At 33.9% G+C, this 13921-nt stretch overlaps 1 protein-coding gene across 1 annotated transcript in view; it reads right to left on the bottom strand.

Annotated features, from left to right (window-relative positions):
• The window catches only part of RNF17 (ring finger protein 17), a gene marked incomplete at both ends in the record, with an annotated part of 172088 nt that overhangs the window by 114413 nt on the left and 43754 nt on the right, over positions 1-13921 (bottom strand). Inside the window, 3 exons of the mRNA XM_084234862.1 lie at positions 10192-10333; positions 11157-11347; positions 12003-12171. Of these exons, the coding sequence (XP_084090988.1) occupies positions 10192-10333; positions 11157-11347; positions 12003-12171 (502 nt within the window). The remainder of the gene's footprint in view (positions 1-10191; positions 10334-11156; positions 11348-12002; positions 12172-13921) is intronic.

Here is a 13921-nt window from a genome sequence, read left to right as displayed (position 1 = left end):
AGAAATATATTATAATATCTTTATAAATGTTATGTACTTAAGAACAAAGATATTAAATATTATGTATTTAAAAGTAGATCTTAAAAGTTCTCATCACAAGATAAACATTTTTATAAGTATGTTTACATAGTTAATGGTGATAATTTTATATTTATATTAGTTATATAGCTGAAACTAATATAGTGTTAACATGTCAATTATATCTCAATTAAAAATATAAAGGGGAATGATTTGGCACACAGGTTGGGTTTTTATGTAATCTAAGTTGTCATGAATTCATATTAGTTCTATTTTAGGATGTTATAAATCCCGATAGTAATTAAAGAATCAAAACATTGCACAACAATATTTGGCTCACCTATGTTCTCTGCCTTCATTATTTACAACAGCCAAAATATGGAAGACCAAAATATCCACCAATGGATGCACAATTAACAAAATGTGGTAACTATAAAAAATGGGAGTATTAGCCTTAAAGAAGAAAACCTGTCACATGCTACAACATGGATGAATGTTGACAGCATTTTGTATGTGAAATAAATTAAGTTATGAAAAGACAAATACTATATGATTTAATTTATATAAAATATCTATGTAGTCAAATTCATAGAACAAGAAAGTAGAATTGTGAGAAAATGAGTTGTTGTTCAAGGAGTATTCAGGTTCATATTCACATAATGAAAAATTTCTAGAGATCTGTTGCACAATAATATGAACACAATCAACATTACTTAATTATATATTTAAAAATAGGTCAGATGGTAAATTTTGTTATGTTTTAATAACAATTTTTAAATGATGAAAAACATGACCTACAAAAAGATAAACTAAACACAAAATGGGGGAATATAGAAGAAACAAGAGACCAAAGTTGTAAGACATACAGAAAACAAGTATCAAAATAGGAAATTTCCCTATTACCAATTACTTCAAATTTGACTTAATGACTGAAAATCTCAAATTAAAGGCAAAGAATAGCACAATGGATTAAAAAGGCAACCAACTTTAGGCAGGCTATAATTTTGATTGAAAGACATAGACAGGTTGAAAGTAAAAGGGCAGTATAGTTAGCAACAATAATCAAAGGTGGTTGGAATGGTTTTGAAACTATTGAATAGGCTTTGTTAGAAAATACTATGAAAAAAAGAATGAAAAGTTACAGCAGACAGTAGAGAAATTCAGTGAATAAGAGACTACTCTGAACATTTATATGCAAATCTACCAAGACTTCAAAGAAGAACTAGTAGTTATCATGCTCAAATGCTTACAGAAAACTGAGAATGAAAGAAGTCTTCCAAACATATTTATGAGACGAACATTACTCTAATACCCAAACCAAAGACAACACAAAAAAAGAAAACTACAGACCAATTCCCCTTATGAACACAGATACAAAAATCCTCAATAAAATCTTCACAAAACCAAATACAACAATGTATTAAAAGGATTATACACCATGACTGTGTGAAATTTATTTCAGGAACATAAGGATGGTTCAACATCTGAAAATCAATCAACATAATTCACATCAACAATAACATAAAAACCATATGATCATATTAATAGATGCTGGAAAGCAGTTGATAAGATTCAACATCCATTTATGATGAAACTAAAAAAACTGGGCATATATGGAACAAACATATCTTAACACAGTAATGACAAACCTACAGCTACATCATTCTCTCTTTTTTAAACCATTCTTTTTTTTAAAATTAATTTATTTATTTATACAAGCATTAGGTACAGTCAGAAGCGCACGAGGGTGAGAGAATTTACCAGAGCCAGAGCGGGGAGCAGAACAGGCAGAAGGACCAAAGTACACTGCTGAGGGGAGCGGTGGGCATGGCAGGAGAGGTGTGCACACCATGTGGGACCTGGTGGCTGGGGATCAAACAGGCGCTGCAGAGGCTGTGGGCAGCTTTGCAGCCCAGCGCTCAACTGCTGCGCCACAGGGGAGGCCCTACATCACCCTCAATGGTGAAAAACTGAAAGCTTTTAAACTCAGATCTGTTACAAGGCAAGGATGTCCACTCTCACCACTACTGTTTAATACCCCACTGCCTTCTGCAGAGCAATTAGGCAAAAGAAAGATATGAGAGGAATCCAAATCAGGAAAGAAGTAAAACTATCATTATTTACAATGACATGATAATATACACAGAGAAACTTAAAGACTTCACTGAAAAACTAAAACAACAAACCAGTTAAGCAAAGTGGCAGATTACAAAATCAATACACAAAAATCAGTAGCTTCCTATATATGCAAAAAAGAAGCTAGTAGAGGAAGAAATTAGGAAAACAATCCCACTTACTATCACACCAAAAATTAAATACCTAGGAGTAATTTTAACAAAGAATGTGAAGGATCTGTGCAAAGAAACCTGTGACACTGTTAAAAAAAAAAAAAGGGAAGACACAAAGAGATGGAGTAATATTCCCTGCTAATGACTGGAAAAATCAATATTGTCAAAATGGCCATCTGATCCAAAGCAATTTATAGATTCAATGCAATCCCAATAAAAAAATTTCATGGCATTTTTCCAAGAAATGAAACAAACATTACTGAAATTCAAAAGGAACCAGAAAAAACTCCGAATACCCAAACCAATCCTGAGAAAATGAGGAAGAATGGTGGTATCACATATCCCAACTTGAAACTATACTAATTATACATGACACTGTAACATAAACAGACACACAGACCAAAGGACTAGAACTGAGAGCTCAAAAATAAACTCAAACCTATATGGAGAGTTAATCTATGACAAAGGATTCAAGAATATACACTAGAACAAGGACAGCCTCTTTAATAAATGGTGTTGGAAAAACTGGACCAGTACATGCAAAAATATGAAACTAGACCAGTTTTTCGCACCATACACACAAGTCAACTCAAATTGACCAAAGACTTAGATGGAAGACCTGAAACTATAAAATACATAGCAGTTAGTAAACATAGGCAAAACACTTCATGACAAGTGATGTCTTTGTGGATTCATTTCTAGCAGACAGCAAGAAAAACAAAAAGAGAATAAACATAATTGGGACTATGTCAAATTAAAAAGCTTCTGTACAGCAAAAGAAACCATCACTAAAATGAAGACAACTTACTGAATGGGAGAAAATATTTGCACACCATACATCTGACAAGGGACTGATTTGAAGATCTATAATAACCTCATATAACTCAACAAAAAGAAAATGAAAAATCCAATAAAAAATGCACAGAAGAACTAAACAGACACTTCCCCAAAGAAGACATATAGATGAGCAACAGTCATATAAAAAATGTTCATCACATTCATCAGGGAAATGCAAATCAAAAGTACAATGAGATACCATCTCACACCTCTGAGAATGATTCATATCAAGATCAGAAGCAAATGCTGGTAAGGGTGTGGAGAAAATGGAACCCTCTTACATTGTTGGTAGGAATACAGACTGGCCCAGCCCTTTGGAAAGCTGTGTGGAGTTTTCTCAAATGGCTGTGCCACATGACTAGCAATTCCACTTCTAGGTGTCTACCTGGAGAATAAAAAAAACACTAATTCAAAAGGAGTCTTGCACTGCTATGTTTTTTGCAACCCTATTTATAATACTGAGCTATGGACAACCTAAGTGCCCCAAAACAGATGAGGGGATCAAGAAGATGTGGCATATATACACAATGGAATACTACTCCATGATCAAAAAGTTAAACTCATACCATTGCCAGCAAGATGGAAAGAGATGAAAGGGATTGTCAGTAGGAGAAACATAAATACTGGCTCGTGTAATTTGTATGTGGAATACAGAGAAACCAAACAAAGGGTCAGACAAAGACAAACTTTTAAATCACTGTTGAAAGCTGATCACAGAACTGAGGCATTGGGGTCGGGGGAAGGGACAAAAGGAGGATTGGGAAAGAGGACAATGGATATGGTGGCATACTACGGGTGCTTTGGTTGTGGGTGTGCAATGGTGACTGCACCTAAAGTGGGGGAGAGGCTATACTTTGAAAATACTAACAATGATGTGAACTAATGGTACTTTGTAAAATTTTTAAAAAATATTTGAAAATTCAGAAAAGAAGGTATAGTCTCTGATCCAGCAAACCCATTTCTGGTTATCTATCCAAAGAACATGAAATCACAACTCAAAAAATTATAAGCTCCACAATGCCTATTGTGGCATTATTTAAAATAACTAATACATGGAAGTAACCAGTGATAACAGAACTGGATAAAGAAGATGTACATATACATAAGGAAATACTATTCAGTTATAAGGAAAAATGAACTTTTGCCACTATCACTGAAATGGAAGTAACCTTAAGGGATTATGTGACGTGACATAAGCTAGAAAGGTAAGACAAATATTGGATGATTACATATTTATGAGTAATATAAAGGAACAGTGGACAAACTGATAAAGCAAAATAAAACCAAAATGGTGAGTCTATTCTGCTCTTTGCAGATTGTTGTAATCAGTCCTTTATCATTAATGTTGTGTGCAAAAATTTTCTACCAGTCGGTAGGGTTTCTCTTTGTTTTGGTCACTGTCTGTTTTGCTGTGCAGAAGCTCTTTAATTTGATGTAGTCTTAGGGTTTATCTTTGCCTTCACTATCACTGCTTGGGTGATGAGTCTTTAAAGATGTTGCTGAGGTGTATGTCATGCAATTTGCAGCAACATGGATGGATCTGGAAGGGATCACGCTCAGCAAAATAAGCAGGAAAGAAAAAGAAAATCACTGGATGGTCTCACTCATAGCAGGAATTTAGAAAACCTAAATAAGGGACCAGGAAAAAGACTAATTATAATAAAGCAAAAATCAAAGTCCACAAGCAACTATAAATCAGACACACACTATGGGGGGGCCCAAGGGAAGGGAGGAAAAATTGGGGTCAAGATAAGGGGGGTCAAAGCTAGATAAGGAAGAAATAAAACACCTAAACAGAACAATTACAAGCAGCAAAATGGAAATGGTAATCAAAAAAAACCTCCCCCAAAACAAAAGCCCAGGACCTGATGGATTTACAAATGAATTCTACCAAACATTCAGAAACGAATTAGTGCCTATCCTTCACAAACTCTTTCAAAAAATTGAGAAGGAAGGGATAATACCAAACACATTCTATGAAGCCAACATTACACTAACAACAAAACCAAAAAGACAACACAAAAAAAGAAAACTACAGGCCAATCTCTCTAATGAAAACAGATGCAAAAATCCTCAATAAAATTTTAGCTATCAGGATCCAACAATGTATCCTTAAGATAATTCACCACGACCAAGTAGGATTCATTCCAGGGATACAAGGATGGTTCAACATCTGAAACTCAATCAATGTAATCCAACACATCAACAAAAAGAAATATAAAAACCATATGATAATATCAATAGATACTGAGAAAGCTTTCGACAAAGTACAATACCCATTTATGATAAAGGTCCTTGAAATTCTCGGCATACAAGGAACATACCTCAACATCATAAAGGCCATATATGACAAGCCCATAGCCAGTATCATTCTCAATGGTGAAAAGCTGAAAGCATTTCCATTAAGATCTAGAACAAGACAAGGATGTCCACTCTCACCACTGCTTTTCAATATAATACTGGAAGTCCTAGCCAGAGCAATAAGACAAGAGAAAGACATACAAGACATATCACTATTTGCAGATGACATGATAATATATATAGAGAACCCCAAAAACTCCACAGAAAAACTAATTAATCAGTTTAGTAAAGTGGCAGGATACAAAATCAACATGCAAAAATCAGTAGCCTTCCTATACACAATCAGTCAATCTAAAGAGGATATTAAAAAAGAAAATCCCTTTTATTATTGAAACAAAAAAAAAATCAAATACTTGGGAATAAACCTAACAAAAGAGGTAAAGGACCTATACAAAGAAAATTATAAAACACCATTAAAAGAAATAGAAGAAGACACAAAGAAATGGAGAGATATCCCCTGCTCATGGATTGGAAGAATCAAAATGGCCATCCTTCCAAAAGCAATTTACAGATTCAACGCTATTCCAATAAAAAGTTCAATGTCATTCTTCAAAGAAATAGAACAATTATTGATGAAATTCATATGGAATCACCAAAAACCCCAAATAGCCAAAGCTCTACTGAAAAAAAAAAAAAAAAAAAGAGGAGAATGGAGGCATCACACTCCCAGATTTCAAACTATACTACAAAGCCATAATAATCAAAACTGCATGGTATTGGAATAACAACAGACACACAGACCAATGGAACCAAACAGAAAATCTAGAAATAAACACACAGATTTATGGTCAACTAAACTTTGACAAAGGAGCAAAGAATATGCACTGGAGCAAAGAAAGCTTGTTCAACAAATGGTGCTCGGAAAACTGGGTCACCACATACAAGAGAATGAAGCTTGACCACTACCTCACACCATGTGCAAAAACCAACTCAAAATGGATTAAAGAACTAGACATAAGACCTGAAACCATAAAATATATAGAAGGAAATATAGGTGAAACAATACATGACATGCACTTAAAAGACATCTTTACAGACACATCACCCAAAGCAGTGATAGTGAAGGCAAAGATAAACAGCTGGGACTACATCAAATTAAAGAGCTTCTGCACAGCAAAAGAGACAATAACCAAAACAAAGAGAAACCTCACCAACTGGAAGAAAATTTTTGCACACAACACTAATGAAAAAGGACTGATCGCAAAAATCTACAAAGAACTGATGAGACTCAACAAAAACAAAGAAAATAATCCAGTCAAAAAATGGGCAGAAGAGCTAAAAAGAAACTTCTCTGAAGAAGAAATGCAAATGGCCAACAGGCATATGAAAAAAGGTTCAACATCACTTGTAATCATGAAATGCATCAAAACTACAATGAGAAACCATCTTACACCAGTGAGAATGGCACATATTAAAAAGCTAGCAACAACAAATGTTGGTGAGGTTGTGGAGAAAAAGGAACTCTCCTGCACTGCTGGTGGGAGTACAAACTGGTCAACCACTATGGAGAGCTGTGTGGAGATTTCTTGACCTTCTAAAGATAGAGCTTCCATATGATCCAGCAATTCCACTCCTAGGTATTCACCCAAAGAACACAGAAACATTAATACCAAAGGGCACCTGCACCCCTGTGTTTATAGCAGCACTATTTACAATAGCTACGCTATGGAAATAACCTACATGTCCAAAAATAGATGACTGGATCAAGAAGATGTGGTACATATACACAATGGAATATTACTCACCAATCCAAAAAGAGAAACACATGCAGTTTGCAGCAACATGGATGGAACTAGAAGGGATCATGCTCAGCAAAATAAGAAAGAAAAAGAAAAATACTGGATGATCTCACTCATAGCAAGAATTTCAAAAACCTTAATACGGGACCAGAAAAAAAAAAGACTAACTAATACAAAGTAAAAATCAAATCAACAAGCAACTATAAACCAGACTAACAATATGGGGCTGTGAGGGGTGGGGAGAAGAAGGATTAGGGTCAAAATAAGGGGGGTGCAATTGGATGGGGAATATAACCAAGGTGAAAATGCATACATTGTACAAAAACGTAAAATGATGTAAGAATTATTAAAATATTAAAAAAAATATAAGGGGGGGTGGGAATTGTATGGGGAATATAACCAAGATAATAATGCATACATTGTGCAAAAAATGAAAAATTATGTAAATATATAAAATTAAAAACATTAAAATAATAATAAATAAAACTAAAAAAAAAATAAACTAGTGGACACTGATAACTGAAGTGACGTTACCACAGGTTAATCAGGTGGGAGAAAAGGTTAAGGAAATTAAAGGGATGGTGGTAGGTATTCTTTTTTTTTTTTTTTTACATAAGTTTGTTTTTTATTCAAAATTAAAGACATCTATAAATAAGGAGCATAAATAATTAAGGAGGACACCTTAAGGAGCCTCAGCACGGAGAGTAATAATTAGCAGCAGTTTTGAAACTGAAGGAAGGAAACAAACACTTTTTTAGATCAAAAAATGCATCAGGAGAGTGAAAAGGCAGGCCACTGAATGAGGGACGATATCTGAAAATGATTGCTCCAATAAAGGAATAATATTCCTAACACATAAAGAACTTCTATAATCCAACTAAAATGAGCAAAGGATTTGAAAAGACATTTCCCCAAAGAAGATAAATTGTCAATACATACATAAAAAGATGCAATCAACAACACTAGCCATTAGAGAAATGCAAATCAGATCCACAATGAGACATCACTCACACCCTTTGAAAGTTGCTAATATTAAAAGAAAAAATGAAAGTGTTGGTGAGAACAGGGAAAAATTTGAATTTTTACACATTGTTAAAATGTAAAATGTTGTAGATGCTCTGGGAAAAGTTAGCAGTTCTTCAAATAGTTAAACAGAGTTTTAATATAATCCAGCAATTTTACTCCTAGTTATGTAATCAAAAGAACTAAATGAAGGTGGAGCTCCAATGAGATACTTATACACCCATGTTCATATAGTGAGAGTTCATGTAATGACAGTAGTTCATATAATGACTAGTCAAAAGGTTGAAGTGTCCATCAACAAAATGTAAATAAACAAATGTGTATATACATATAATGATATGTTATTCAGTCATGAAAAGGAATGAAATTCTGATACATGCTACAAAATGGATGAAACTTACAAATATTATACTAACTGAAATAAGGCAGATTACAAAAGGAAAAATATTCTATGTTTCTACTCTGGAGCTACCAAGAAGATAAATACTGGAATGTAGAGAAACCAAACAAATGGTCGGACAATGACAAACTTTTAAATCAACACTTGAAAGCTGACCACAGAACTGAGGCATTGGAGTGGGGGGGAAGGGACAAAAACAGGATGGGGAGAAAGAGAACAATGGATTATGGTGGCATATTACAGGTGCTTTGGTAGTGGCTGTGTTATGTATACTAATACACCATCATCCCTGTAATCTCCTTAATCTTTTCTCCCACCCTCTTAACCTCTGGCAAATTCACTTCAGATAATCAGTATCTGTTAGTTTATTTTTATTTTGCTTTGTCAGTTAATCCATTGTTTCCTTTATCACCCATAAATGTGTAATCATCCAATATTTGTCTCATCTTTCTAGCTAATGTCACATAATCCCTTCAAGTTCCTTTCATTTCTCTGAAAATGGCAATACCATACCAACACATGGAGAAAGGAAGTAGAATAGCATTTATTAAGACTGGGGGGAAGGAAAATAGGGACTTACTGTTCAGTGGATACAGAGCTTCCGTTTGGGTTGATGAAAAAGTTCTGCAGATGGGTAAATGGTGATGGTTGTACAATGCTGTGAATGTACTTAATGGCACTGAACTACATTTAATGCTTAAAAGGGGAAAATTCTGTGTTATATTTTTCTCTCAATACAAAAAGTCAATAAAATAAATACAAGACTGTTCTAATTTAGTGCCGAAAGCAGATTTCCACAATTCATGTGGGGAGCCAGTATAGTGTGCTGCAGTATTTGAGTTGACAGGCTCTGAATGAAGCTGTGCTGTCCAGTTTAATCCTGGTTCCTCATTGCAGCTGTGTGACCTCAGGCAACTTGCTTTATGCCTGTAGTTACAGTGACTGCATATGAATGAGGATAATATCTTTCTCATAGGATTGTTGTGAAGATTAATGAGTTAATGCACATAAAAATTACGGTTCTTAGAGTGAGTTAATTCATATAAAGACTGACACAAGTCAAGGATGAACTCTTATTAGTAGTAACTATCTAAAACCCTCCAATTTTGAAAAGTCTTTGTGATCTGAACTGACTTTGGTATTCAGATTCAGAAAATGATCTAGTAATCAGGAGATTTTCAGATGTACAGGATCAGAAACAGGTTTTATTATTCTATTTTGTCTAGTCTGCTGCTCTATGTGCTTTCCTGTAGATTTTAGAAGGTAAACAAGAAACATAAGGTATCTTTCATTTTCCTTTCCTTCCATACTTCATTAACTTGCATAGTGAAGAGTTCTTTCAGTTTACTCTGAAACATGAATTTCTTGTTTAAAGTTGCAGTTACTAAGAAACGTACATTTATAGAAGGTTGATAGCAATATGTTTGCTCTAAAATTCACACTGGGTACTTATTTCAATGTTACATGTTTCTATTTAAAATTTGAAAAAAAAATGCTTTGTCTCATAGAAACACCATATACTTACCAATTGAAGATAAAAATCACTAGGGCTATTTATGTGGCAAACCATAACTGAGACATCTGTCATTTCTTTAGGCAAAATAGGTGGATGATAGTGTAAAGCTGTATTTTTTCCAGAGTGACTTCTTGGGGACTGTGATCTAAACCTAATTAAAGCATAATTGAAAGAATAAATAAGAGCTATTTCCTTAAAGTATTTCTTCTTTCAGTGACTTTTATTTAGAGAAAGGACTTGAACATATACTGATTTATCTCTCAAGAAGTATTACAAATTCCCTCTTCTACATAACAATTCTTTGACCTTCAACTATCAAAACAGGTTATATAAGATGTCAAGTCTCAAAAGTCAACAATTTACCTTCAGATTTGTGTTGGGATATTGTTAAGCTGGAGCTATATGTTCTACTTAGATTTAAGGTTTCTACTCTTTAAGCTGAGAAGATAGCTGAAGTTTATGGGAGAGTACAGTAAGGTCAGCTGAGGGATTCTGAGCCCCGTTCCAGCTCCCAGGTTCTACTTTTTTTTTTTCCCAGAGTGGAAGCTCCTTGGGTCTCTTACAGAATAATCAAATTGCTCAAGACAGAAAGTATCTTCTAATTTTTGGGTTAGTCATGTTACTTTGTTCTTCAGAGATAGGGAAGAAGGAAAGAAACCTGTGGTGATCACGAACTTATTCTAAAGGTTAGGAAATTTAAGTTAGGAACTGCTAAATTATCTCTTGAAACCTTAGTAGAACTGCTTATAAAGATACAGGAATCTAAAAATAATGCTCAATATCTACAAATGATTTTTACCTTAGCTACCTTAAAAATTAAATTATCTGCATACAGTTTTTAGAGAAATTGTACATACAAAATCCAGCAATATTTTTAGAGTATGCTGAGGTTCACTCTAGAGCCCATAGTTTTTAAAGGCAAATTTACTATTTTATACTCTAAAGAAATATTTAAGTTTTAGTAAGTTACCTACCTTGCTAGTTCCATAAAAACTAATGCATCTCTAAGAGACACAGGCATATCACTGCTTATTTTATTTGTTGGTGGTTTCTGCAGATCTACAATAAGTACACCATCTTCTTCTCTAAAAACTTTCATTAAAACAGCCTTGTTATTTACCATTTTCAAAAATTCCACTTTAGCATCTTCTCCCCATCCTTCATTCTGTGAAAAAAGTAAAATTCCAGTGTACTTAGTAATTATAATTATCTCTAATGGTATGATGCTCTAGATTTAGCTTTTCAATACTAATCAAAGTCTGAAAATTTGTGCAAAAGTACTGATCCAACCATAGCTATTAAACAACTGATGCCACAAACTCAAGGACAGTCTTCACATATGCAGAGTACATAGATCACACCATGATTTTATAAGATATCTCAAATTGTCCATAAGATGTTGAGCTTTAGAGTTGTATTTCACTTTTGAATACTAATGTGAGGATTATGAATATTAAGAAATATCACAAGTACAAAGCAGAATGTAACACGAACAAAATGTCATGGAAATAGTGAAGAAGTACATATAAACATCCAACACACCATATATTTCTCTCCAAATTTATTTGACTTCAAAATTTAGTTGTTTACTTGGATATTTAAACTATCATTACCCTTATATATGCTTATTTAACTCAATTTCCCATTAAGAAATTTCCAAATATGAAAACTGAAATTCATTTCCTTTTCATTATATTACATAAAATATATGTTCCAAGAAAACTAATGCTTTGAATCTACATTCAGCAATCTGATTGTAAATACATAGCTAAAATAAACTAAAATTTAGTCCCTGAAGAAATACCTTAAATCCCACTTACTGAATTCTGTGGAACAATGTCTTTCAACGAGCATAGTTGTGCTAATGGTTGAATGTCTTTCAGGAGTACTTCAATATGTGGTTCAGACTTCCTTAGAACCAGACATAAGTCATTTAGCACTATATGATGCTCAGCAATGTGTTCTGATCTCACATGAGTATCACCAAATCTAGGAAGAATTCAAGTCATATTTATTAAAATAATGTTTCAAACCTAATCTTGCTTTCCCATTACAAAAGGTATGCATTTCTAAGGAGAGTCTCAAGCTAAATCATCTAGAAAGTTATATTCCAATTCACATTTTCTTATTACATAGGCAATCTAAATTTTATAAGCAAAGACACTGCTTCTACCTACAGAATTAAATATCAATTGCCTTTATCTCATATACCTATTCACTTTAAACTTAAAGGGGATAATGAATTCACCCAAGTAGAAATCTATTTATTTATAAAGCAATGGACAAAAAATGACTGTGCTAGAGCTAACCTTTGCACTCCGAACCATTCTGGACATTGGCTACCAGGTACTTGACGCTACTTTGCGGTGGAAACGTGCATTTACAGACCCTCGTATTATTTAGTATAATTTTGGAACCAAGTAACATATTATAATGATATTGGACTTATATGAATTGGGTGACATCGAGGAATGTATATTTGCAAAAAAAACAATTTTTATTGTTTATAATTTTGTACAGTATGGTAAGTTTTGTAACACTCCCCAATATGCATTGCAGGCTGATTAGTGCATGTTTGACATCTCTGTATAGAGGTCTATCTGGAGCTCATCTTCACTACTACTTGTGTCATGAGACTCATTTGTGGTTGGGTGCTTTGCCATTGTTCTAATAAAAAATATGAATAAATGCATGGGTTGAAAATTTCTAATTGTTATTACTGACAAGATGATATTTACCAAAATAGCTTTCACCAAACAATTTATTCACTAAGAAAAGAATCACTTTTCCGATTTTCTCCTCGTTAGATCTATGTGCACTGCTCGAAGCTTCAAACCAAAATGAGCTCAGCTTTGAAAATCTTTTCCTCCAGATGTAGACTTGTTTATTTGTAATTATATATCTCACTATACAGTGCGCGCTATGTTCGAAAACCGACCTTTCTTCTACAAACTCCCCTTATCGCTCTTTTCAAGTGGCGTCGCGAAGTGCTCGGACCGTCGTGAGCACGCATCTCACGTTCTCGTCTGACACAAAACCTGCTGACATTTCTTGTATATATCTTAGTAATTTTACGATATTTTGATTTAATTTCTTGTGCCATTTCAAGATAAAACTTCAGGGAAACATGCATGTCTCAAAAAGTTGCGTTGAAATAACTCAATTCCCCGTAATCACTAATAAATTGCAATGTCCCCTGAGAGGAGACATCCGAGTGATATGCTAGAATTCCGATGTCCCCTGAGAGGGGACAGCAGAGTGCAAAGGGCTAATACGAGTTCTTACTACAGAAACATTTTTAGTTTGCTTTATTTTTCTAAAGACTGGGGGAACATTTTTGAATACCTGGAGTTATTTCATTTCATGGAATATTTTTAGTTATGCCACTTTAACATGTATTTAATGAAATTACAAAAATATGACTAAACTTTTACTCAATCATCCTGAAGCTAACTGTAAGACTTTATTTAAAAGAAATTTTGGGGCATCATTCCCTGCTTTGAAGAAACATAGAAGTATAATTAAATTTGGATACATCAGAGAGTTCCTTTTCTAAGTTCCCCATCTAGTTACTCTGATAAATAATACTTTAATTTAGCATTTATACAAATTACAGAGCAAAATAAAAGATACATGCCCAGAAAGAACAATAAATTCTTCTGCTCTACCCCTTTCTCAATTACCTTTATTCTTCAGTCTCCACCCCCCCCCAATAAAAATAAGAGGCAAGAAACATATA

The sequence above is a fragment of the Talpa europaea genome (assembly GCF_964194135.1).
Source record: "Talpa europaea genome assembly, chromosome: 6".
Classification (NCBI taxonomy): Eukaryota; Metazoa; Chordata; class Mammalia; order Eulipotyphla; family Talpidae; genus Talpa; species Talpa europaea.
Note: the sequence above shows the minus strand (reverse complement) of the source record. Positions and strands in the feature narration are given on the sequence as shown.